This window comes from Neocloeon triangulifer, unplaced genomic scaffold (assembly GCF_031216515.1).
Source record: "Neocloeon triangulifer isolate White Clay Creek 2 clone unplaced genomic scaffold, ASM3121651v1 ptg000008l, whole genome shotgun sequence".
Lineage (NCBI taxonomy): Eukaryota > Metazoa > Arthropoda > Insecta > Ephemeroptera > Baetidae > Neocloeon > Neocloeon triangulifer.
In genome coordinates this window covers 3911033-3938527 of record NW_026775550.1, presented here as the reverse complement: position 1 = coordinate 3938527, position 27495 = coordinate 3911033, and the positions used below count along the sequence as shown (strand labels likewise).

The window sequence follows — 27495 nt, the reverse complement described above, 5'->3', positions numbered from 1 at the left end:
TACGCCAAACCGATCGTTCTTGCCCACTTTTTTTACGGGCTTTCAACTCGAGCAAGCGAGAAAGAAAGGAGCTAGAAGCAAGGAGCTGTCACAGGACCAGAAGCACGTCTTTCGAGGACAAGGGCCCCTTTCCTCAAAGGGCCGTCAACTCGGATTAACCATCAAGGTGAGCGGAAGACCCAACCGGGCCCAGTTGCCCCATTTTTTCAGTGAACCTTCACCCGAAAACCGAGACGTGAAGAGATCGAACTCGGCACTCGTCTTTCACGACGTTTCCGTCCGATCTCGCGCCCCCGCGGGCCCTTTGATCGCACGGGGGGCCCTTCGGAGGTGCGGGCCGGGGGGCCCCACCCACGGGAGCCCAAACGAGGTGGGCGCCTCGCGAGGCGCCAAGAAGTGGGAAAAGCCGCCCGCCGCGCTGGCCGGGGTGAGGAGGGTCTTGGATTATTGATCCACCCGCAACAGCGCCTCCGCACCTCCATGGGGTGGCTCTGCAAAACAAGGGGTGGGTTTGTGTGCTACAGAGAGAGAGAGAGTCGGAAAGAGCGGATTCGGCCGTCGTCGTCGGGTGTGTAAGTGTATTTTTACGTTTCAAGGGCGGCTCCATCAAATATTTAATCTCGAGCGCAGCACAAAACCGGAACATTTTTTCTTCGCCGAAACTCCGCTGGGAGCGAAATACACGAAATAATAACGCGCCTTCTGTTTTTTTCTCCATCCTCAAAGGGCCGAATCGATTTGTTAAAAAAAAAAAATGGATTTTCCCTTCGCAGCGACAAACATAATTCCGTGTTTTGTTTACTTGTTTGCATGCGCAGGTTAGTTAGTTTTTTAACTCCTTCTCTCCAGCCGGAAGGTAAATATTTATATCGGGCACCCTCGGTTGGAATTTTTTAACAGCTCTGGTGGAAATTTTTAAATGAAACGGTGCAGATGGGAAAAACCCCGAGGAGATTTTAATTTATTCGGAAAACGGCGGAGTTTAATTTCGTCTCTCGTTGCTCCGATTCGCCAATTTGCGGTTTGGTGCGATTTGGTGGTCTCGAACGCCGGTAGAATTTTTCGGATTGAGCAGTCGTGGTTTTGCAGACAGAAGGCAAAAGCTTTGTGCGGTCACCGCGATTTTCATATTTTCAGCCAAATCACTGCGTAAACGAACCAAAATGAACAAGAAAAAGATAGGTCCGTCCATTTAAAAAAATCATGTCAAAAAAGTATTGATTTTCATAATATTAAAATTATAGTTGCAATATTAAAAAAATTAAATAAAAAAAGTTAGGTTCTTTTTAATAGTTCTAAAGAAATTTTGTTGGCCCACCTGGATTTTACAATTTTTTAGGAAACTTAAAGTTTGATATCTTTTTAACACAAAATCTTCCTTAAATATATAAACCGGTTTATTTTTTTTATAATTTTTTTTTTTAAATTTAATTAAGCAACAACAAAACGTTCTCCAAAGTTTCCTAACATTTTTTCTGCATTTTCTGAGCTATTGTTTTTTCTGAAGCATTTGAGATTTCTGGCTGCACCTATTGATCACCAAAGTCGGTGCGATTATAATATTTGCGAATTCGGCAAATGTGCAGTTGACGTCACGCCACAACGGCATGGCCGATCAGGGCTTTGCTCTCGCAGCCCGATGGATTCGCCCACAATTGCGGCCGGGACGCGTTCGTATCGACCGGAAAAATATATAACATGGGAAAGGCGCGTGCAGGTGAAAATTTTCATCTGCAGCCCCGCGGAATCGAATCAGGCAAAATCTCACTCGCGGGGCAACTCGAGAGTGAGTCATCTTGGCGGAAGTTGGCGCTCCACTTACGTCAGATAACAGACTTTGCGAATTTCACGACAAATTTCTTTGTTGGGTGGAGTTTTTGTCCAGCATTGAATGAGTAAAATTGAGTTTTATTTGTAAATTTTGCATTTTTTTTTTAAAATTACTATAAAATTCTGTAACTTTTTAATAAATTTCATTCTAATAGGAGTTGAATTAAAAAGTTTTTATTTGCTTAATTCGGATTAAATATAAAAATATAACTAAATTCCACGAATTTCTCAACAAACACTGAATTAATTTAAATGAAATTATCAACAAACACGGAAGTAAAGTTCATGAAGTTGTCAACAAAAACACACTTCTGTTATTTTTTCAACCATGAGCATTTCTTATTTTTCACGTCGGTTTTGTTATCGAATAATTTATTTCGTTTATTCAAATCGGGAACTGACAAGTCACATAGAAACTTGCTCGAGATAATTAATTATTTCAAGAATAAATCACGCACCAAGGGCAAAACAAGCAATTTTTGCCGAATGCGTAATTGCTTAATGGAGCGCGCGGCGTTGGCTTTGTCCGCTTCCAAAAGCAAAAACAATCGAGGCGAGCGTCGCATGATTTACAAACGGGCAACTTTATTAGCTGTAATTTGGGGCCCCCGCTTTAAATTCGTCCGACGCTCGCTCGCATCGGCGTCTGCTCTGTGTAATAATTTCATTCTCGATGACATGCTGCACAGTCACCCCTCCCGCACATTCAATCGGTCACTCTATGGATGCGAACACCTGGGTTTATTCAGTGCAGCTTTGCAGCATCCAAACAAACCGACTCCTCTCACAATGAGCAACGTTTTGAAACGAAAACTTTGCTTGTTTCGAAAATGGAACTAAATTTTTACTCACAATTTGTCCAGTTTTGATGAAAATTTAAATTTCTGTGAAGATCAAATTAATTTTTCTTTTTTAATTTATCATTCAGCCTTGCGCAGTACTTGAGGTTTTTTTTACTCTCGTCGGCTGATTTCTTGACCCGTACTTGAAATCGATTGGCGAGCGAGGCCCATGGCCGAGTTATTATTATTTTTACGTCGTGAACTTTGGCGGGTTATGCAGCCCGCGCGGCTATCGTGCGCTCTTTTACGATCCGCGAGAATTTTGCGCGTCCATTTATGACGGCAATATTATTTAGCTGTTTTTCCCTCTTCTCTCTCTCTAATTTTGCGTTGAGAACTGACGGCGCCGAAGGTGATTTTCGAAGGAAGCAAACTTAAGAGTGTCAATTGGGTCATGGAATCGCTGAATTCTCCGCCGCTCCTTTTGCGTCGACCCTTGAATCGCGCTGCTCGATCTAGATTTGAATAATGTATGCTAATTGCGCGCCTCGGAAGAGAATAAATGATTCCAAGTCTGATTGATGCGCTCAATTAAACGGCCATTTGTGACGGACGATTATTTGCAGAGTAATTTACAGACTTTGTCAACTTTGAATGCTCTCATAATTGATTGGAAATGGTAAAAGTTAAAATTTAAATAAGAAAAAGTTGAGAATTTTGGTCTGCATCGCTTCTATTTTAAATAATTATTTTATTTATTAAATTACTATATTATTTGAATAATTCGGTAATATAAAATAATACTATAATATTATTTTAAATATATTTTTATTTTAAAAATGAATCAAATTGTAAATTAATGAACAATAAATTGTAATTTGTATATTTATTAAATAATTTTATTTTTATTTTTATCGTTCCAAATGCAAGTAAAATCATATCAAAGTAGGAACAGATGTAATTCCTACAAAATTTTCCTCCGTTACATTAAAAAAAGCAATGCAATTGAACATAAACATCATTTATAACTTTTGAATTCCAAATTAAACTGTTATTAAAATTCCTCAACTATTCTTCAAAATCATTATTGAATATTTTTTTCCACAAATTTTTATACCAATTCTTCTGTTTGTCTTTCAAGTCTGACCAACTATCAAAGCAAAACATTTTCATTTCCAATCGCCAGACCAGACATGTCGCAATTGAATCCAAGACACCACTTTTGAGACTCGATATATCTCTACGAGCGGCTAATGGTCCTCTTCAGAGCTGCTCTCTGCTCGCGAGGCTGCCTGCATGTTTCTGTTTCACGGGCCAGGCATAATCATGTTGTTGTTCATTCCCTACTCAAATACAAGCAGCTAGGCGAGTAATCACTTGGGCAAACAACAACCTAACGAGTTTCGCTCACAACTTATTCGCGCCGCGCGACACTATCAAAGTAAGTAAAGATGCGGGTGGCATCTTCTTTTCTATTTGGAAATTATGTCATGCGCGGAATATAATAATGAATAAACAAGCGCGTGTGCAGCAAAAAGGAAGCCTCCTTATCACCCGAGAGTGTTACAAGTGCCGCTAAAAGTCGCATCAAGCAACTCGCGCGCTCTATTATTCATGCACGGGCCGTTGTTTGGCTTTGCTGATGCAGCCAATTAATGCGCCCGCCCGGTTTGATGAAAGCGCCTCTTTCGCGAGCTCTCCTGGGGTTTTTCGTTCGACCGCCTTGCTTGTTTGCGAATTGAAAGCAGGTGTGGCTCATTCTGCTCGCACGGGGGTTGCTTTTTTTAAATTGTTTATTCGATCCGCGCGGGCTAATGAACTCGGGCATTAATTTGCTTTCTCTCGTCTCGAGATAGAGAGACGCACGACCGCAACTTCAAAGCGACTTTCTTGATTGCTTGGCGCAAACGTTGTCCGATTCTCAAAGCGAGGAAATGAACAAACCTTCCTTCTCAAGTTGCCTGCGGAGACTTTGCAAATATAGTGCTCCCTTCAGCAGCGCGTTATGGCACCCGCCAGTGATGACGATGCCCTTTCCGAGTGAAACGTTTTGAGATTTGACTAACAAACTCCAGCGAACAGTGTCACATATTTTTCTTAAGTGAAATGGAAACCGTGTAAGGAAAATGCAAATTTATTCCAAGACACCTTTCGAGCCAAGGTCGGTTGGAAAGAGGTCGTGGACTTCTTAACATAAAAAATCGGGTGAAAAGTTCACATAATTTGATGGATTTTCACGCAGAGAAAACTTGGAAAAGTCAAAAACCTTTCCTATTTCTATTTGAGATACAGAAATGCGGGTAGAACCAAAAAAAATATTTTTACCTCCTCTTCAACCCTCAGAGGTAAAATAATTCGGAGGTTAAAGGTCAAGATCATTTTCTAGAGGTCACTGGTACAAAAAAAAAAATACAGTAAAATTAAGCCACCTTTGATTGGGCTGAAGTTTTTTTCTAACAACATGTCAATTCTGGATGGCGAGACTTCTTTAGATTTCTTTTATGAATATAAATTCACAAAGGTAAAAAAAAACGTGAATTTTGCACATTTTGTTTTGAGAAAATTTGTCAAAAAATCTATAATTAAAATTTACTTTTTACTCTTCCTATGTTTTAAAGAAATCCAAACCTGTGCTTTGGCTTGAAAGATGTTTAAAGATGTAATGCGGATAAATCTTTTCTTTTTCTTTTGCAAATTAAGTTTTTGATTGCTTCATCAAACAAAGGATGATCCTTAATAAAATTTGAATATATTAGATGATGAATAAAGAGAGTATTTTAATCTTGGTCAGAAAATTACAAATAAAAATGATGGAAGTTTTCAATTCCCTTTCCACACAAAACCCCTTTTGGCAAATCTCGTTGCAAATTAACTCGTGCACTATAAAACCCACTCTCGTTTGCAAAAGATCGCCCTTTTCTCTTCGCACACATACGTGAACATTTGTGCATCGCCGAGCAGCTCCAAGTGGAATACGTGCCGCTTTAGTTTTTACGAGAAAGAGCCAGTCTATATGTATGAGAACTGCTTTTACCGCTCTTTTATCCGTCTCATACGATATTAAACGGAAGACTTCTTTATTTCGCCTTTCATTCTGATCAAATCGGTCGAAATTATTTCTCCAGCTCCTCTCCGACTCTACTTTTAGTCTTCCGTGTGTGCCAAAGAAAAGTTCGAGGCGCCCGGGGATCGCATCAGCGCAAATCCTTTGAGTCACTATTTATTTTCCCTCCGCATCGGATATTGAAAATTTATCTGCTGCAGAGACGACTCTGCAAATGCGGAGCAAATCCGACCCGATTCCTCTATAATTATTCGGCACGGAATGAACATCAATGAAAGGAAATCAATCCAATTTAATTTGGGCGCTGCGTGGGTATATCTCGCTCCGACAGCGACGCATTCCTCGAGAAAAGCGGTCCTCCGTGTATTGTGCGCCGAGAGACGGATTATTTGGCAGATCCTTTGTTGACACTCGAAATCCGGCCGATCGATTGCCGGCCCATTTTTATGGCGTTGGATAATGCACTGACAGACAGACATAGACACTTGCTCTTGGTATTGAACAACACGCGGGGTCGTAATCGAATGAGTTCATCGCACAAATAAAAGCAGGGCTCTCCAGCCCCGTCATTCTATGTCTGCCGGTTCTTTTTGGCCCTCGACGTGAGTTGTGCGAGCACATTATGGATTAAACCTTTCTAGCATGTGAATAAATTGTTGCTGCACTTGTGTCGATGACGCGACACCCTGCTTTTGTGTCGTTTCCAATACATATAAGGAAAGAGTGTCTGGTTTGTTTGGTGACTCACTCGGTTGATGAGCAATTCCGTTTTCTCATTTACGTGGAATTGCCTAATCCTTGGACTGAGCGAAATTGCTCGTAAATTCATTCCTCGTAAGGAAGAATTAAAACATTTGAAATTTTTATTAATTGATGTCCAAATTATTCCATGAAAAGAAAGGAGTTGTTAAACGGCACCAAAACTAGCAAGAAATTTGCCAAAACCCGAGATCGAAAAGACTCCATCCGCCGCAATGTGCCTTTTTTATTTATTGATTTGATATTTATTTATATTATTCCTTTTATTTCATTTAATTTTATTTATTATTGATTGAATTACAAACATTTTATTTTATTCAGCTTATAATTTAGTTATTTATTTCATTCATTTTATTTATTAAAACGGTCTGAATTCAAAGAATTTATATTTTGTTCATTTAAATAATCACAATTTGGTGCGAGATTGAGAGCAAACATTTTTATTTTTTCAATTTTCACTCCACGGAACCGGAAAACATGTCCGTCGTCATTCGAATCACTCTCTCGCCGTTTTGCATTTTTCATCGCGGAAAATTTTGCGCCGCCAACCAACTTTTCCGGCCAACAAAGATTTCCTTCGCCGCTTTTCTCAAGTGTTCGTCGGTTGACAGCAGTCAGACGTCGCGCATAAAAAAGCCGTCTGGAATAAATGCGGCGCGAACCCATCAAAGTTCGCAGCCGTTGTTGCATGTACAAGTTTACACGTTCATTGTTCTCGCCGGGCAAACTTTTTGATTTTCATAAACTTACTTGTTCATGCACGGCAAGAAGAAAGTTGAGGCAGATTTATATTCAAATTCTGCACAAGTGAATCGCGCGAAACTTGAAACAATTCTGCTCTAAAAAGTTTTGCACTCAAACTCTGGCTAAATTGGTGCTCGAGATGAAATATTAATTGTTCTGTTTTTTTTTTAATTTTAAAAGATGATGCCAAACAAACCTGAAAACTGAAATGAAAGAAAAAAAAATTAAATAAGAACTGAAAATGGATTTGAGGTAGTTCAGATTTTTGTTTTTGAAGTTGAAAGATTTGACTACAATTTTATATGCAAATTTGGTATATTTTTTTCCCTTTTTTTATTTCATCTTCTCCAAGTGAGAATTTTTTGTTCACAATAACATATAATTTTAATATCTGTGCTGAAATTGGCGCAGCGTTGGAACGATCAGCGTCAAATTGAGTGGAAATAAATTGGGCCCTCTTTCTTGGCCGCCATTCTTGTCCCATTCATTACATTTCGGTGGCGATTGTTGGGAGCGTGTATAATGTGGTGTGCGCTGATTGATGCTTCCTCCGTGGGTCCCGGCCGGCATTTTCTCGGATCCACCGCGAGTCCCCACAGATTCACCGCCATGTGCTCGACGAGCCCCGGCGGATGGATCGATAGAGAAGCAGCAGCGGCAGCAGCCAGTGCCGCAGCCACGCCTTGCATTTGAGTCGCTCTCTCGGGTGCAGGCTCCGTCCGTGTTGCCCGATGGATAACAACATCATATCATGACACCCTCGTAATGGAATAATTATTGGTCCGCCGCCGACGACACCCGAAAGCGGTTTTTGTCCGCTCGGGTGCGTTTGGGCCTTTTTGCGTCGCCTTCGGCGTGAGTTATGGCTTCGGTTTGACTTTTTAAAGAGCGCGACGTTGATCCTTGGAAGCTGGAATAACAACGACTTGGTGATTTATGAGCACAGAAATATTTCGCTTTTTAGAACGCAGGCTCGCAATTTTCTTATAAACACATCCGAATGATTTATTTATTTTAACGCGGCGCATCTATTTTGGTGGAATTTTTATATGGAAATGATTCAAATTGGCTCAAAACATCTTTGCTGAATGCCGAAGAGTTGAATTTTCTTTTTCATTGGCAATTATTATCATTTGCAAAGAGAGTTTTGATCCTTTTGCCATAAAAGTTGCAAAATTTGCCTGATGGGCGTACCACTTTGGCTGGAAAACAAAACCTTATTTGGAAGAGTATCCGCGCCCTCTGCTTTTTTATCCTCTCTTTTATTTCTCTCTGCCTCCACATTTGCTTGATATGTACAACTAAAAGCAAGAGCCAGTTAGGCAGAACTGCTTTAGAGAAAGAACGCGTCCATCATTCTCTCTCTCTTTTTCTCTTTCCCTGACCTGCTTTTTTATCCTCTCTTTTATTTCTCTCTGCCTCCACATTTGCTTGATATGTACAACTAAAAGCAAGAGCCAGTTAGGCAGAACTGCTTTAGAGAAAGAACGCGTCCATCATTCTCTCTCTCTTTTTCTCTTTCCCTGACGTTATAATAGTATGCTTTTGTGTTTCTAGACTCGGTTGCCAGAGGAGCGTGGAAAATCGGGTCTTTTTATTTTTTTCTAAGCACTCTCCTCGGCTTGCTTTCATGTACTGCGAGCGAGAGGAAGCGAACGGAAATATTTTATTCCCTCTGCTTTTTGTGGAGAACTCGCAGCTCGCACCATATTTGTAGGGCGGAGGAGTATCGTGGTGACAAATTCGCACCCAACTCTCACCATAAAACTAAATTCACTGGCAAAACGAAGTACATTTATTTCCAGTTAATTTTTGTACTGATAATAAATGGTGGAAAAAAATTGAATGAACCAACTTCTTTGGAAATGAAGAGATTGGGATTTTCCTCGGTGCAAAAAATGTTAAATGGCTCTACCAGTTTTGGTCACGATCTGCGAGCCTATTTCATGAGCAAGAGAAAAAAATATGCAAATTGAAAAAAAAAAACATTTTAACATAAAAGTTTTAAGATTTTTTGTTTGGTCTTTTTCAATCATGCTGATTTTTTTTAATTTTTCTTGCTCATGAAATAGGGTATAGGGTCCCAGACTGAGCTCTTTTTCTTTTAGTAATAACAATTTTTGCAACGAGGAAAAGCCTGATCTCTTCATTTCCATGATCATCCCCTTGAGTTTCAATGTCTTCAAACAAACAGTTTCTACGATTTATAATTAAGAATGAAAAAATAAACTAAGAAAGAAAGATTGACATTTATCATAATCTAAGGAAGTAGAAGCCGGAATTGAAGTCAATCTGGTTTATTTCTTTATTTATTATCAAGCCGCGAATAATCTGTTCATAGATAGACTCAACAGAATTTTATAATCTAGCATGGGAAGCAATTAAACAAAAAACAGGAAGGAAAATGTAGCTTGAAATTATTTTTGTTACAGTTATTCCAATATTTTTGACAAAAGAAGTATAAAATTAGTAAATTGTAAATTTATTTCATTATTTTTGTGTTTAAAAAATTTAAATTTAAAGACGTTAAATTATATTTTAATTTTTTATAATATGTACAAAAAAAATATTAAAAAAATGAATTTAATAACTAAACTTTAACGCTATTATTTATATGAAACAAAAATTAATAAATAATTAATCAATTATTTAGTTAAATTCAATTAAATCTGCATGCAAAAAAACAATTACGAATCGTGCCAAAATAAATCAGATTTAACCTGCGAATTTCGGTGGCAATAACTCGTGCCTCGGGCAGCTGGAATGAGTAGCACATAAAAAGGCGCTCTTTTGAAATGTAAAATCCAGGCCGCAATTCCAAATTCCCTTTGACGACCGCTATGACCATTTGCTCGGGTCAGACATTCAACCACTGCAGAGAGAGGATTTCGTTTTCAAAAATGAAAAGAGTGGCAACAAAAATAAACTGCAGAGCGACATGCTCGAACGAACTTTTTCCAGTGGCACAGTGAATTACTTTTTAATGAGGCGCGCCTTTGTCTCGAGCCGGTGTGACTGGTGCAGACGTGCACTTGCCCTCCAACGAACAAAACACACATTTATTTTGAAATGCTTCGCCATCCCTGCCCTGCACATTCCATTGTTTCGCCCTCAGCCATACAACACAAATGCAAAAGAGCGAACATTGTTATTTTCCACACATATATAAATTTGTGTTTTTTTTTTCTCAGGCGAGTCATTTATGACGGGGCGCTGATTAAGACAGCATGGAGGAGCCTCCGGCCCGCTACAGCCCCACCGCCGTGGCCGAGTTCCTGCACCGACTGCCGCACATCAACATCCTCCTGCGCAAGGTCAACTCCACCTTCAACCCTTACAACGAGGCCTACCTCGAGGTGAGTGCTTCCTTTTTATTTGCCTCGCGCGCACGTCACGCTTCGCCCACTAATAGGGTTGTAAAATTAGACGTGCCTTTCGAGAGCTTGCAAATTAGCAGCGGCAAATTGGGGCTGCTATTCGTGCGCGTAACTTTCGTGGGCCTCATTATTTTCAGTGCAGGAATATTTCACGCAAAATGTGGCGACCAAATGGTGCAGCGACCAAAGTTTAACTATAATTATCGTGGAGTCCGGTTCGTTGCTATTAAAAGTAGATTTTAAAGTAAGGTTTTTATTTATTTATTTATTCTCCATTCAGATACATGAAATACACAAAATAGAAATTAAAAATTAAAAAATTAAAATAGAAATATTTCACCTTCTAAATTTGCTGTTCAGAAAATTGACTTTGAAATTTGAGTTTTTCAAATGAAATTTCTCATATAAGCTTAATAATTTGGCCACTTTCAAAGATACTTAAGAAATGAATTTTTGGAATTGAAGAAAACGGGCTCGTTGAAAAATTGTTTTAAAAAAAGCTCCACCAGTTTTGTTGACGGTCTTTGACCATATTTCATTAGCAAGAGTAAATAAAAAATAATAATAACAGAAAAACTGCAAACTTCCATTTTATCTAAATCTATTTCAACGAGGAAAAAGCTCGTTTTCTTCCATGATCGTCTCCTGGAGTGTCAAATTTCATGAGTCAAAAATAAAATTTATTTCCAATGAAGGAATCAATTTTTGAGCAAAACTCATGATTTTGGAGGTTTTATGGAAACTAATTTCCCAAATAAAATTGTAAGACAGTTCCTTTTTTTTGTATAATCTTTGTTTTCAGCCTCTTTAAGTTGTTTCATTTTAGTCTTGTTGAAAATCCCGGGTAGAAATTTAAAAAAAAAGTTTAAAAAATTATTTCTTATACAAACCTCATTACGGAAAAATCTTAAAAATTGCTACAAGATTATTTAGAAACGGAATTTGTTACAATTATCTACTGCTTCAGGCAAGTTTTCATATTAGATTTTCATGTTGCAAATTTTTTTACAACAATATTTGAGTTTTACCTGCAATTTTGTACCCTTTTTGTAAGCAATAAAGTTAGTTCCGATGTAGCAATTTCACTGCGCCTTTTCTGCATGCAAGTCAAATTGTGTGTCGGAGCTTTTGTGGCGAGAAGAAGCGAATCGAGTGACCCCGGCGAGAGTCTTCTTCTTGCTCACAACACAAAAGCCGCCGGTTGCTTTTTGTCATTTTCAATCATCGCTGGGATGCGCGAGATCATGAGACAAAAAGCCGGTGCAGCTGACAAAGAGCCAACTCGAGATTGCACAAAAACGACCGCATCAAGTTGGATTTGTAAAAAAATAAAAAAAATAGCACAGATAGTGCAGCTCGTGCTCCCCCACGTGGCTGTCAGATGCTAATTCCACTCGTGGCTCTTGTCGCGGATCTGTTTACACTTCATGGTGTGTTTTTGCATACACAGTGTCGTGAATCGTAACACGTGTTCAGCATTTCTGCTCCTGGGGAGCAAATGATTTATTTTGAAAGCCGATTCGCACTCAAGCAATTTGCAATGCAAATTCTCTGCGCTTTTTGCTCGAATGGCCGGTCTAATCAAGTCTCCTGCCACCGAGGGGTCCCAAAAACCAATTAAATTTTATCAGTACCGCACTCGTGGACAAAAATCGTTGTTTGCAGATCTCAATATTCATAAGTTTGGTGAATCGCTCCATAATTTTAGCACCAGTTTTTTATTTACAAAAATTTTCTTGCATCACAATGACGTTGAATGTCAATATTACAAAAATAATAATAAATTCAATCTCTCTCAATGTTCTTGGAACTGACAAAAAAAATTCAATGTTTTTTTAAACCTGATATAAAAATTTTAATTTTAAAATAAATAATTTACATGTTTGTTACAAATAAATTTTTAAACCATTTTCCTCAAAATTGTTTTTTTCCTTGTACAAAACGTAAATGACAATTTCACCATTGGCGGTCATAATTATGGTCAAGTCTCTTCCTTTTTCCTTTGCCGTTACTCATGAGCAGCGGATCGACATTTTTTATGTTTACAGGAAAAAGCATCTCTCTGATGTAATTTTTTTTGGCGCTGCACAAGTCTGCGGTCCGCGCCTAAATCTATGAAATTGTTGTTGGCCCTTTTCAGGTATAACTTTTGCACCCGCGGCCGAAATCTCGTGTGATTCAGAGCAGGCATTAAATTTCCGAGATTTGGCACAAAACCCGCGCGCTATCCGTTGGTGAAATAGTGGCGGAAAACACCGTCCATAGCTCGCCGGCCGCCATAAATCGCGCCGGCTCAGCGAAGGGTTGCTTAGCCCAAGAGGGGCTGACGGAGCGCCTCGTTTTAAAAATAGAAAGTAGTGCAGCGGCTCGAATTTGATATTTGTTTCTCCAACACACTTCCTGTCCTTTTTCCCCAACTTTTAACTGCCTTTTGCGCCTTCGATTTTTATCTTCTAGGTTTTTGGTGTAAATGGAGCGCTTCTCTTTTATACTGTTTTTTCCTCTTTCATAAATAATTCACGCAACTCGAGAAGCTCTTGTACTTTTTTTCCACCAGCTCAAGATGCGCCCACTTGAAAAACTCGCACTCTCTCGCACCGGAAAGTTGCGAAAATGAAACTTTTGGCAAAGTAGTCACGCTTTTGAAAGAGTGCACAGCTGGGAATATACAGAGCGAAAAGTTTTTTTATGAATCGTGATGAGATTGTTTTCTATTATTTGAGCTTGAACAAAGTTGACAAGTTATAAATGCTTGTGTTTCTAGTCGACAAAAATCTGGTTTCCTCTTTCAGATTTTAATCAAGAGTTAGAAGAAACTGACACTCAAGGAGATGATCATGGAAATGAAGAGATCAGGCTTTTCCTTGTTGGCAAGAAAAATACAAAAAATCAGCAAAAATTGATAGAAAAAACACACCACGTTTTAACATAAAAATTAAAACTAACTATTTCAAGTACCAAAAATTTTTGCAATGAGGAAAAGCCGGATCTCTTCATTTCTACCATTAAATTAATTAATTAAAAAAAATGGAACATGACTTTCAAAGTGATATTGAGAGATGGTGATTTGAATTTAAAAAAAAATACCGTATCTTATTTTAACACAAATGTCAAAGTCCTCCGTATCAATTTTGATACATCAAAAATGGGGCGTTACCTATTTGTAGCGTGAAAAATGACCCGAGATTTTATTTTTATTTTGCACAACTTTGGAACGGTTTGGGTTAGAAAAATGATCTAAACAGTTCCTTGCGTAACTTTTTACGCTGATCAACTTTGCTGTTGACATAAAAGTCGTAGGCTTAAGGGAAATGTCACTTATTGGTTCTTTTTTTTATATAAGTCAAAATTTGACAATGATAGCCGCTTCCGATTTTTTTAGTGGTATAAAAATAATTCAAGCGGTGAAATTTTCCGTCGGCTATTATGACATTTTTAAATTGGCCATATTTGTCGTTTTTTTTTTATTTATTTTTTTTTTATTTAGAGAAAATAAAGATTAAACAATGAAAAACGTGCTTTTCCAAGGCATATTTTATGGATCAAAAATTGTAATAATCAGAATAATCAATAAATTATGGTTCTTGGAGTCAAAATAACTTGAATTGTATAGGATATATCGTAGTTTTGAATGGTAGTCAGTAACAATCCAATCTCAATTATTAATAATTTGTTGAAGTAATTGTCATTTTATCATGGGATCAAATTAAATAAAAAAATGTTGGAGAAATACTAATTGCAAGTTAACTAAATATTACTGTACAATTGTATTGTTGAAGACTGGTTTATTATCGAAATGCAAAAAAGCAGCTGCGTGCATTCTTTTGCGAAATTCCAATGCACGCGCCGACAAAGGTCAAAGGGCGAGCATTCCAATCAACAGCCGGCTATTCAGGTTATTCACCGGTCAGCCAGTGTATTTATTCCTCAAAGCGAATTCCTGTCCCACAAAACGCATTGATCGAATGAAAGAATTTTTTTTTCATTAAATTTTGTGTAAACAAGATTGGAAACGAAACAGACCACATGGCGAGTGAAAAATGGACAACGTTTTTCTGCTTGATGAAAATCAATTTGGTCGCAGGCGCCAGAAATGCTGCACTCGGCGCTTTATCTGAATAGTGCGTGGTGGTTTGACCAGTAGCCATGGTGATCTCCAAACACGCCGTAAATCACGACCGCTCTCACTGTAAACGTCTTCATCCGAAAAGGTCCTCCTCGGCTTCTATAGAGACTTAATTTTTGTGTCGCTGGCACCACATGCATGTTTAATAATCAATCCCCCGACGACACCATCTCCATTATGCTTTATTTGCTCGGCGGTCGGTGGGTCTGTCTCTCGTGGGAGCTCCTCGAGGAGGGTCCGTTTGGTGCTCACTCTTGCGTCCCATTAGCCGATCCGATTATGCCGCGCGTACAACATGCACGATATTGTCTCCGGCGTGAGAAACACCGCTCCGTAGATATGAAAAAAAAAATAAAAATGTGTCCCGGCAACGCCGCCGCCTCTCTTTCTCTCTCTTTTTACGCTCGGGCTCACCCCTCGGGTGTGCATGCATGTGTGTCGTGTTTCGTCGCCATTATCAGAAGCCACATGCCTGATCCTCACCCCTGCGCTGATGAGTTGTAAAAAGTCAAACACACGGTCCGCGCGGGTGCAAAAGGAACTTGAACTCGCCCGCATAATTAGTGCTCGAGAGTGCCCTAGCAAGGATGAGGTTCTTAATGCAAGAGAGGCTGCGTGCGGACCAAATTGCTCTCGCAGCCTTGATTGCCGTTTCATTGCTAATTTCCTCTGCAAAGGCGAGGCGAGATTCGCACCCCCTTGCGACGGACGGCCAAGGTCGCGTCAGTGTCGCGCAATCTTGGCACTGCAATCTGCGGTGACCGACCGACCGACCCGCGAGTCACGAGTTGCGGCTCGTGAGAGAGGTGATTTGTCAGCAGGCCAAAAAACGATAGGAGACGTGGCAAGTGACCAATTAGTCACAATAAAACAATTTGCGGCGTATCTTTTAGAATTTGTAAAGAATACTGATAATAAAGTAAACGTCGATATTAAAATACATGATAAAAGTTTTGTTTTTATTAAAATTAAATAATCCCAGCATTTAAAAGCTTTGAAACTATTTTTGAAAATGATTCGATAATACTATAAATGCGGAGTTGATTAATGAATTGGTAAAAAAATAAGAAAAAGAACAGAAAAATGTGACTTTGAAACGTTTTTTTTTTTATGAAAAATTAAAACCGGGTCACTTGTTGCTACAGAAAAATGAAATAATAAAAGGACAACTGACCTCAAAAGGCAACCTGCATTCTGCTGGTACTTTAAAATTTAGGGCTTTGTTAAGTCCCCTCTAAATTTAAGTGGGAGGGATTAAAAAAAAATAAAATTTGGAGAATTTAATAAAATAAATTATTAAAAAATTAAGATAATTTTATTTTTTTATTGAATAAAAAGAAATGCAGAAATTAATGAAGCAACTGAGTCAGTGCCTTTCCCAGAAATTTGCAACGACAAACCTGGTTTCAATTTTTCATAATATCCAATCCACCACTTTCTCTTTGTACTTTTGTGTTTTTCATCAGTTTTTATTTATAAAAGTGACAGGAGTTATTCGTTTTAATCAAATTCGTTTACTAATCCCATCAAATTACAAAGAATTTTTTATTTATTTAGACTAGTCAATGGTGACTATAGGAGGCATCGAAATAAATCAAATGAAATGAATACCAAAACACCCAACATCTAAAGTATCAATCGGAACTCGGGCATTTTCGTGTAAACGCCCATTAGACTTAACCCGTTCAAAATCAACTACACAATCGCCCACCGAAACCCATTACGAAAATTGTGGACCTCGCGCCGGCCCCGTGGAAACAATCGGCGTGAAACAAATGCCCATTCTCGGCACCGAACGCGCCCACGAGATATCCTTCCAAACGTTAATTATAATAAATGTGTTTGTTTGTTGCAGGCGTTGGGGCTGTACGCTGCCGTGCCCGCGCTATGGCTCATCCTGACGCTGTTCATCCTGCTCGTCTACTTGCTCACGCGGTGCTGCGATCGCAACCCCCGTCGAAAGCGCAGCATCACCCCCTGGAAATGGATATTGGGCCTGCTCGCGGTCGTCTGCTGGTGAGTTCATCGGCCATGGGAACGCGAGCAAATTGCGACAGTCATTAATCGGAATTTTTTCAACGAGAGAGTGGCCCCGCAGGCGGAGCGGAATTGGATTTGCACGCAGAATTCGCCCCCGAGGGAGAGACAAAGCATGCGGGGTGCGCGACTCGAGGGTTGTTGTGCGCCCCGCGCGGTTTCGGGCCAATTTTTATCATGCGCGGCGCACACGATTAAAATTTTAGAGGGTCGTTCTGCTCATTAGCCGCGTCCTTTGTTACGTGCGGCGCAAGAGTTTTTAATGTGTGTAATTTGCATACTTGAAAAGCTGTTGGAATTCGGTACCAAAAGAGTGAAAGCCTTTTTGTTTTGTTGAAAAAGGTGCTAATTAAGAAAAACCACAATTTAAGTAGCCGAGTTAAAATTTTTCGTTTTAATCTCATTAACAAAAATTTTATTCCACTTCATTATTATAAATTACTGAAAAAATGTGTTAAATTCGATTTCGTGATTTGAATAATGTTCATGGTTTCATTTTTATGTTCAATTCATCTTTTTTTTTTTAAATATTGGATTTTTCTTTCAGCGGTTCCGTGGCTGTGGGCCTTTATGGAAACGACGATGTCCACAATGGACTGGTGCAGGTGATGGCCTCAGTTGCCAGCATCAATGAAGTGTTCCTGTCAGCCCGCAATGAGGTGAGTTTGCAGCTTAATTCAATTCAGTTTTGTTGTAAACAAGAATTTTAACAGTTTAGTCTTTAGAACATTTAAGTTCAGGCCACTAAGACAAAGTTTTTTCGGCCTGTGCCATTCATTAGTTACCCAATTTTATTTATTTATTATTTTTAATTTTCTTTAATAATTAATTTTATTAAAAAATAATCATTTTTCTTGGCATATTTTTAATTCATGGTCCACGCAATGGTGAAAAACCAAGCAAATAACTTAAAAAGGAAAGAAAAAACGATTATGAACTATTGGTTGAGGTTGCAGAAATTGAGATTTGTTTAAAGGAGTTTAATTGCATTTTCTATGCATCTCTAAACTAGAAAATAACATTTTATTAGCATTTAAAATCCAAACAAACCACTCGAAATGGGAAATGATTGATTAAGTAACTTGAAGTCGAAAGTTACTGATTTAAATATTTTATTATTTTTTCTAAATTGAGCTGTAAGTGGATTTTTTTAAATTTATGATGAAACAATTCTAAGTTAACAAATCAATTTGGTTTTTGATTCGCAGACGGTCGTGGCGGAACAAACTCTCAACCGGCAGGTGCAGTCGATCCTGAAGAACCTGCAGAGCCGCATCGAGAGCAGCCCCGGTGGCGACGACGTCAAGAACCAACTGGTGACGGTGATCAGCGGCATGATCAGCAACACCTCGTTGGCCGTTCGCAGCACAAAGAGCCTGGTGGGCCCGCTGAAGGGCGCCATCCTCACCTCCTTCATCGACGTGCTTCACATGGCCGAAATCATCAGGTACGGTCAATCAATCTTGCGTATGGCAAGAAAGAATCGCCACTTCCTCTCCTCCGCGCCAATTAATCGGCTTCCCAGTCACGTAACCAGGCACTTTGCCGAGTAATTGATTTTGCTGCCCTTTGACTCTGCGCGCAGACAGGCGCGATTTTCTGTCCAAACACTTGGCACTTATCTCAAATATTTATGACAAGGAAAGTCGTCGCTTTAAATTTGATCAAGTGCATGGCACCAAATTAATTTTTTACTCACAAACTTGAACTTTAAGATTAAAATATAGATTGTCCATGGAAATGAAGAGACTTTCCTTTTTGTAGAAATAAAAAATAATTGAACTATTTTGTTTTTGAATAAAAACAATTTTTGCAACAAGGAAAAGCCCGATCTCTTCATCTCCTCGAGTGTCAATTTCTTCAAACAAAATAGATTGTCCAGTTTAATTAATACAATTTTCCTTATTAATTGAGCTGCCAATTAATTTTTTAAGCATTGATTTTGTTTTATAGGTGGCCTGTGACAATGGCAGTATTGAGCCTGCTGCTAGTTTTCTGCTTCATCCTCCTCTTCGGAGTTGTGCGCCACGCCAGAGGAGCTCTCATTGCGTGAGTACTTTCGTCATCGCGCATTCGTTATTAATAAATCGTTCGCGGACCTCGCGTGACCGAAAAAATAAATCAACTACGCACTAAATGCCAATTGCCCGCGTCAAATGTAATGGAGGAAGCGAGAAGTGCAAAAACTATATATCGGCCTCGTTGGGCGCATTCTCGCTGTTTGTCTTGCGCGTGACTCAGACGCGGACGGATTGTTGTACCAGTGCTTGCAAATTTTCTTATCGCACACCCACAGCTTGCTTTGCTTCCTCTCTCTCTCTCTCTCTCGAGCCATAAAACACGGAGAGAAAGAGAACATGATGCAATCGCTCTCGAGTTGCAAAAAAGAAGAGAGAGAGACAAGGAGAGGAGAGTCTCTCTTCCATCGTGCCAATCGTTGTTATATGAGGATTGATTGACGCGGGCAGACTGACTCATCAATTTCGCGGATGCTTTGCCACTCTAATTAACTTCCATCTTAATTAAAATATTAATGCTGAGCTGGAGATGCTAGCCTAATTGGCTCTCTTTATTTGCTCTAAATTTAGAATCGCACATTCTGCTAAAATTTAATTTAAAAATTAGTATTTTGGTAGAGTTTGGTGATTTGAATTTAAAATCGGCTTTTCCTCGATGGGTATTTTGTGTAAAATTGTAACTTTAAATAATTTTCCACAAAAATTGTTGAATTGAAAGATTTTTTTTTTTTTTGTAAGAATGATTTTTGTACTAATTCGTGTCAAAACTATTTCAAAGCTCATGAATTATGCCTGCAGCCAAAAAAATGTAGATCAGGATATTGTTTTCTTCTTCTTAAACAATAAACAACTCTCAAAACCCATCAAGGAAATGCCAATTTTAAATTCATATCAACTAAAACAAATAATTCTCTGAATTTCAGTCGCAATCTCAAAGTAGTTCATATCTTTCTTGCCTTGCAAATAGTTTGTGCGAAATTCCGTGCCCTCGTTGACAAAAAAATCGCGGATTTACGTGGGTCAGCGTGCTGAATGGAGACTGGGGCCCGCCTGCCGCCGAGGATCGTGTTCTCGACTGATAGGCGTGCATTAGCCCGGCTGGGTTACACAAATAATTCACTTTAATCCTCCTATAAGACCTTCTCCTCCTCCTCTTTTGAGAATTACGTCATGCTTTTGACTTTGTTTGGTTACGATCGGTGACGGTCTCTCTCAGAGTCTCCTGTTGTGTATGTATTTTTTTTGTACATGGACAGAGTCGATGCAAAGGTGGGTGATTATTATTCACTCCCGAAACTTCCTCGCTGCTTCCGGCGCTCCTTTTCCGTCGCCGCCTTTTAATAAAGATCGCGCCGCTGCTCTAGGATCGGAATTATTTTCTGTTTACAATCTGTCATCGCGTCAGTCCAATCAAGCGACCGAGAATATTAAATTGCGCCTGGTCGGCAAGCGCCGTTTCGACGCCGATAAAACGAGCCACATCGCTGCGTGCGGTTTTTGCTCCGACCGCATTGACAATTATAATCTCGTGTCCGCAATTAGCCTGGCGGCATTTTATACGATTTGCTCGTTTTGTTTCATTAAACGAGCATAGAAATTTTCAACGTTCAATAAATTTTATTTATTCGCTCTATTTTATAAAATTTGAAAAAAAAAGAAACAGCAAAAAAATTCATTTAAAATATTCTATAGAATTTTTCATAATTTATTTTTCGCTTTATTTATACACTTTGAAAATACAATAATAAAAAAATTCAATAGTATTTTATATTTTATTTTGTGCTCCATTATAAAGAATTTGAAAATTTTCAAATTTTATAAAATAGCGAATAATTAAAATATTAAGTGCTAAATTGAATTTTTATAAAAACTAACAATTCAAAAACTATTCTGTTCAAATTTTTACATTTCTAAGAAATTCACCTCGAACCCATAAATTTGCAGGTTCTCCGTATTTGGTCTCTTCGCGGTCATCACCACCTACGCCCTGTCTGCGGTGTACCTGGCCGGTTCCATTGTAAGTCGCTTGGCCCCTAATTTTCAAACCCGGCTTATCTTGTATTAAAATTTCAGGCTCTCGGCGACTTTTGTGTGGCGCCGGATCCATTTGTCGAAAAGGTGCTCTCGGGCCAAGGCCCGTCCATTCAGCGCGAAATGGCCCATTACTACATCCAGTGCGACCGCACGGCCACCAACCCTCTGTACCCTCGTCTGCAGAGCGGCCTGCGCGCCTCCGAGGCGCTCGTCTCCGGCCTGACGCAAATCAATAATCTGGTCTTGAATCTGCCATACAACGTGCGCACCGACGAACTAGTCTGGACCGTCAACCTGACCAAGCACATCTTCAACAAGTTGGAGCAGCAATTGTCGTGCCAGGGCATCAATCGGAACTACCAAGGAGCAATTCACGGGATCTGCGATTTAGGATTGTACGTTTTGATCAAAATTGGATTGAAAATTAAATGAAAATTAATTTTTTTCTCTTACAGAATGGGTTTGCTATTCATGCTGGCCTCAGCGGCCTGCGCCGGGATTCTGTTCACCCTTCTGGTGTGGATCGACTCGCACGCCTGGATATACATCCGCAAGAGGTTTGATTCCCCTGCAATTACCCCTCCGTCAGGTTGGTATTTACTCGGCCGGGTTTTGTTGCAGGCCCGACTACCTGCAAGTGGACGAGCAGGACCCCTTCTTGGCTGGTGGCCCGGGTGGCCCGCTCCACCAGCCACACCACCCGGCCGCCATGTCTTCGCTTGGGCGCCGCAGTCAAGGGTCGTATAGCAGCACTGGCTACTTCAGACCTCGCCACTCCCGCACGCACACTCCCCCACCCACGCCGCCTTACCCTGGAACGCTGTACGTTGTAATGCATGACCTCTGCCCCCGGGTTGCCTGCTTCAGCTCTGGCGCCCGGGGCCTTTAGCTTTAATTTCGATTTAGTTAAATTAATTTTCGTACGCAGACTCGGTGGGACTTTTTGAATTTTGATGATTTCGTCCACCACTTTCTGGCACTTTCATATTTTTAAATTCTGTTGTTTTTATAAATGTGAAATGAAATTTTTCTTTAATTCGTCCCACTGATTTGCGATTGGATCCTGCCTGAGCCTAGTGAAATAGACTGAAATCAAAATGCCTGACAATTAGTGAATGCTTTTGCTGATTGAAATGGAGAAATGCTGCTTCCGGCTGAATGGCAATGAATAATCTTGATTTTAGTCTGTTCCGCTTAAAGCAGGCAGAATTTTTACTTTTAATTAAAATTGAACTTTTATTTCCAACAAACGGGCCTAGCGCCTCTTTAAATTGAACATTTCAGCATGGTGAGCATGACGAGATGCCGCTTGGTAAGTGCCGAGAATGAACAGTGTGTCTCGTGATATATTGAACGTGTCAGTGTCGCATGCCTGAACATAGGTTTAGTGACATCATCGGCATGTCCCTTCCCCTGGCGAGGCCTTTTTTGTCCCGAAAAAGTCCCTTGTTGTGTCGAAACGACCGAAATAATGAGATTTCGAGAGAAACGAGCAATTATTTCCCCCGCGTGTCCCTGTCGGTTAATTTGGCCCAATTTGAATGTTGTTGCGAGGTGGTTGTTCCGATGTTAATGTTCTCTTTTCTCTACAGAAATGGGCGGCACGCACGCGAGGAAAAGTCCGGTGACTCCTCTCACCACTCTGACCGATTTACCACAATGCTTGGACCCAACAATGGGCAGTACGCGACTCTGAGCAAGCAGTGCAAGACGTTGGAGTCGGCGGACTTCTACTGAGAGCCTGAACGGCCTCAGTATATGATCAGTGAGCTGTAAAACTGGAAGAACCAATAAAACCACTTCACACGAAGAATAAGAAGAAGACGACAACACACACACAACAATGCGGCGTGCTCACAGTTTATAATTTGTATAATGTCTTTATTATATATATTCTGAGGCCGTGTTTTTATAAATTATGACAAAATGAAAAAACGGACTTGTTAGTGTGGTGTACAGACAGACTGAATCCTAATATTATGAATGAGAGATGAAACAATGTAGGTGTAAGTATGTAGATACACTGCCGCTCTTTTCTAACGTCTCGGTGTTTATATTTAGGGCCCTCTCAAAAGGGGCCGACGTAGGTTTAGGATAGCATTCCACGCTTGTATTTACCAATCATAATAAACAAACACGTTTGTTCTCTTAACCCTCTCCGCACTTTTATTCTGCTCCCCGCCTTCTTTCTCACCTCCTGCTCGCTCGTTTCCCTGGTACTTTGTTTTTGCCCTGTCGTCAACCCTCGTAAGGCTTCACCCCTTTCCTCTGTTCAGTCCATTGTGTTGCACAAGACTATCGAGCATTTAGTTGTGCCTGTGCCAGACCTCATGTTGCATTTTTTCCGTCTACATTATTTGTTATTTACAGTGTTTATTTTTTACGAATCCAAAGAAAATTATTATAATAATAATTGTTCTATACATGAGTTCATGTCTCCTTTTCTTTATTTTTCGATGTTTCGACGTGATGTTGTTAGAATTTATCGACATAAATGCGAATTTTAGCCGTTTTCAAGATAATTTAATTGTTGAAATAAACAGCAAAAAAATGTCACTCTTGTTATTCTTTGTAGAAAAAAAACCAGTTTCGGAAGTTTTGAAATTTGGTTTTGCTCTTTTATTGCAACCAAGAGTACACAATCGAGGCATCTTTGGTAAATAGGTGCTTGTGCTCGTACAGTCTTAGGTCCATGAATTCAATTTTGACATCACTACAAGTAAAATCACAACAAAATCAAGACGTTTCACAATAAATATATACGTATTGTAAAGACAAAAGGATAATTATTAAACAACTCGCGAAATCCACAATATTATTGTTCTGCTGCCTGGGGCTCCTTGTTAGAACTGTGGGACGAAGACCTAGAGTGCTGAGAAGAGGGTGGTGCGATCGGGGTTTGCACCAAGGGCGTGGGTGGGCCCTTGGTTCCTGGAGGGGAAACCCCTTGCAGCTGCATGTGGTAGCGATAAATATTTTCTGTGCTCTCGACAACACCTGAGGCAAAGAAGGTTTTAATAAGGGAAACGGAAAAAACCTCGATCCTGCTACCTGCAGTTAAGTTGAGGCTGCGGCCTTTGATTCCGGTCTCCTTGCCAAGCGGAGACCACCAGTTGACAAGAGATCCAACTACTGGCATTTGGCGCAAAATGCCTTCCTGCCAGACGCGCTCGGCGTTTTCCTTCTGGAGGTCCTGAGTTGCGGTTTCAATACCTAAATCATTTTTTTAAGCTTTAGTCAAAAGCAAGTTTGGTCAAATTTAAATTTTTACCTTTCTTGACAATCTCAGTGAGAGATTCGAGGAAGCGAGATGACTCTTCGACTTCCTTTCCCGTGGTCACAACTAAATTGAGCAGCTCTTCGACGTCAGTGTCGGCAGTGACCATGCCAAAACGAACGCAAATTAAACCATTTTCACCTTCGCCTGCAAATGAAAAAAAAAATACAAATTTTAGTTCAAATTGATCTCTTAAAAAATATTAAAACTCATTTAAATTTGAAATTTTTGTTTTTATCTGTAAAATACCTTGGTGAATGATTAAGTGACCTGCAATTCAATCAGTATGGGGTACAAATTCCCAAAAATAAAAACAGGCTTACCCATGGAAAACGCAGCATCTGTGCTACGCAGCGTGTCAACAAGTCGTTGGTTAAGATGATTGAGCTCGTTTTTGCGTTGATCGGTCATATCATCTGGCTCCTCTTCGTCGGGGACGAACCTCACTCCACCCAAACCAGCCCATTGAGGCATATTGACAAGACGGAGATGGGGACACTTCGTGGCCAACTTGACAAAGATTTCTTTATGGTGCACCGTTGCCTCCAGAATTTCCTAAAAAGCCATGTCAGAAATTTTAAAAGGTATTTATTCTGTTAAAATACCAGTTGCTGCTCCATCGAGGTTGCAAACTTATCAATTTGGGCGTGGGAAGGCAGACGTTCAGGAGACAATTCCAAAGGACAGAAACGCAAAATGATGCCACTCAGTTCTAGCTCACAGATTTCTAGAGGGACTTCTGGGACGTCCCGTTGCAAAATTTGTCCCAGCTTTTAAAATAAAAATTAGTCAACTAATGATATTGTAAAGATCGACGTACCCAAGAGTTCAATTTGTCGTAATAGTCAGGAACTCGTTCATCATTGTTATGGTTCTCAGGAACAAATTGGAAAACAACTGTAGAGGAAGTGACTTCAAAAAGCACCTAAAATTTATTTAAAAAAAATTAGCATAAATAATCAAATTCTGTAAATATTGAAACCTACAGTTGTGCTGATTGGCTTCTTGACCAGTTCCGTAATGGAAATGCTACCAGCTTCACCACCTGGTCTTTGATTCTGCAGTTGAAAAAAATTAGTTATTTCATTTCTTTACTTTGTTAATTCTATTTTTACCAAAAGACGGAGCCTGGGATATTTTGCGAGTTTGCTGTGGAGAATTTCGCTTGCCTCGAACGCACTGCGAAGTCTGTGCAGGATTCCCTCACGGCCGAGAGCCTGAAGTGAGGTCCACAAACAAAGACTCGGTAGTTTCAGCATGTTGTGCTCCGCTGAGAGGCCGGCAAGAAAGGCAAGGGTGCTCTCACGGGTTCTGACTCCCGGAGGAGCAGGTTCTTGTGCTTCAATGGTGCGGAACAAAGTCTGGTTTAATTGTCAAGGAAAAAATTTCAAGAAATTATTCAACAATTTTCATAGTAAAATGTAACAAAAATTAAAAAAAAAAGTTATTTTTGCAAATTAATTCTATCAACATTAATTCTTAAAAAAAAAAAATGCACATTAATCATAATTTGGCAAAGGATACAACAATGGGCAAAGCTGGCACTCCGAACCACACCCCGAGGGGCAGGGTCATGCTGTCAGCGATGCGAGAAGGGACCGTCGGCGAAGAGGCCATGGCCAGGGCGGCCAAACCGTGGCCTCTGAGGTGCAGCCAGACGTCGTGTTTGCGACACACCTCCTGCATTCTGGTCACGTTGTCCACGTGTCCAGCGATGGTGGTGCCCGCGTCGGCCAGCACCAGCAGAGGCACCTTGTCCACCAGTTTGTCGTCCTCGATGGCCCGTTCGAGGGCGGCCACGTCCATCTTTTGGTGCGATCCGAAGACCGTGTTGCACGGCACCGGCCGCACGCACATGAGCGGCAGACCCACCTGACGGCACAGGTGCTGCACCAGGCCCAAGGGCGAGGCCATGCTTGTGTAAATGACGGGCGGGTTCGTCTGCAGGGCGTCGTAACCCTGCTCCAGGTATTCAGGGTACTTGTAGTGCAGCAGCATGCGGGTGATGCGCACCAGACCCTCCAGCAGGTCGTCATTGTAAAATGCGTTGCACTCCAAGAACCTGCGAATGATTGTTTTTGATAAATTCCGATGTGTCAATCAGGTGTAAATTAATCTTCAGAATTTAAATTAAAATAGATTAAATCAAGATTATTCAAAATAAGGTTTATAAGGAAATTATGAAGTTAAAATAAAAAATAATGATAATAATGAACATTTTCTCAAATATAGGTGAATAAAACAAATTTTAGGGTACTATTTATATTTCCCCGTATTTTAGGTGATGATGACAAAAGAAAATTAATAAAAAATTTATTTAAATTTATATTTATATAAAGTAAATAAGTAGCGAGTTCCGTTTTTAGTTTCACCTCATTGATATTAAATATTTTTAAAAAGAAATTAATAATAATTAAATGAATTAAATATAAAACTAGCAAAAAATTGAACATACAAATTAGATTGTGGAATTTTACACTGGCATTTTCATTGCACTATCAGTTTAAAAACACAGATAACAGTTATTTTTATTTACTGTTGCCGGCACGAACTGTTTTTTAAGTTTTAAACAATCTAAGAGCAGGAATAATAAAATGGGCAAATCCCCCAGCGAAAAAGAGATTAATTATTGATTATTCCCCTTCCACTTCCTGCACTGCAGATTTAGCAGGAAAATTCGGCAAACTACCTAAACATGTGACTAAGCCATCGGGTGGAGTCGGACGCGATCCTGGTCGCGAGTCGCTGCAAGTGCGGCCTGTCCAGGCTGCTGGCGTACGCGGCGACGCTGTGCGAGGTGATGGCCACCTCCCCTGGCGCGTCCAACTGCGGCAGCCGAGCTCGCACCCCTTCACCCTCCTCATGCAGCAAGAGATCCTTTAGAAAAAAAGTGACGAGTTAGAATAGAAACATCGAGGCTTAAATAAAATAAAGTGCCAACTCGCCTCGAGCTGCGTCATGACTTCGTCTTTGGAGCGACTTGGCAAGGGCAGCAGTCCGTGGGACACTTTCCAAGAGTGGCCGCCCTCCTCCATCTGCACGGCCTCCTCGAGCCGCGAGATGACCCGCGCCGCGTTGAACTCGACCTCGGCCAGGGGCATCTTCTGCAAAGAGAGAAATGAGAAAAGGGCGCTCTCGTGGGCCTCGCAAGGGCGGACCTGCTTCGTGTTTACACCGGCCTCGGCCATCGTGGCACGCCTACGTCAGACACACACACACGTCACCTGCCTGCTGCGCACTCGGCTCGAGCGCACGGCCGCGCTCGCGTCCTTATCAGCGGGCGGCGCTTATCGCCGAGGAGAAAAGGGCCCGCCTGACCGGAAGGCGTCCGCGCGAACAAGAGCAACCAAGACACCTTTCGATTTCGTTCGATTCGAAACGGAGAACCTTCCACTCCGGGGTGTCAAGTACAGCTGGCGCCAAGGGGTGCCAACCTGACCGACACTC

The 27495-nt window shown here is 40.4% G+C and overlaps 2 protein-coding genes across 4 annotated transcripts; one reads left to right on the top strand and one right to left on the bottom strand.

Moving 5' to 3' along the window:
- Positions 1-16: 16 nt before the first annotated feature.
- LOC132194898 (protein tweety) lies at positions 17-23327 on the top strand. Of its 3 annotated transcripts, none has more exons than XM_059616489.1 (11): positions 17-166; positions 10371-10535; positions 16538-16698; positions 17267-17378; positions 17928-18166; positions 18673-18768; positions 20682-20754; positions 20811-21166; positions 21227-21328; positions 21393-21509; positions 22364-23327. In XM_059616489.1, exons 2-11 carry the CDS (start codon positions 10407-10409, stop codon positions 22506-22508), a joined length of 1530 nt encoding a protein of 509 aa, XP_059472472.1. In that variant the 5' UTR covers positions 17-166; positions 10371-10406; the 3' UTR covers positions 22509-23327. The 3 variants fall into 3 exon arrangements, with proteins under 3 accessions (XP_059472472.1, XP_059472471.1, XP_059472473.1); XM_059616488.1 differs by having other exon boundaries at positions 21393-21593; XM_059616490.1 differs by lacking the exon at positions 21393-21509 and having other exon boundaries at positions 21227-21360.
- A 36-nt stretch (positions 23328-23363) lies between these two features.
- Positions 23364-27474, bottom strand: LOC132194896 (pyridoxal-dependent decarboxylase domain-containing protein 1). Its single transcript, XM_059616486.1, has 12 exons — positions 27207-27474; positions 26994-27152; positions 26738-26925; positions 25573-26110; positions 25164-25409; positions 25035-25106; positions 24869-24973; positions 24654-24818; positions 24372-24603; positions 24043-24195; positions 23823-23984; positions 23364-23768 (listed from the first exon to the last, which is right to left on the bottom strand). The coding sequence occupies exons 1-12, from the start codon at positions 27234-27236 to the stop codon at positions 23587-23589; spliced, it is 2232 nt and encodes a 743-aa protein (XP_059472469.1). The 5' UTR covers positions 27237-27474; the 3' UTR covers positions 23364-23586.
- Between the last annotated feature and the right edge of the window lie 21 nt (positions 27475-27495).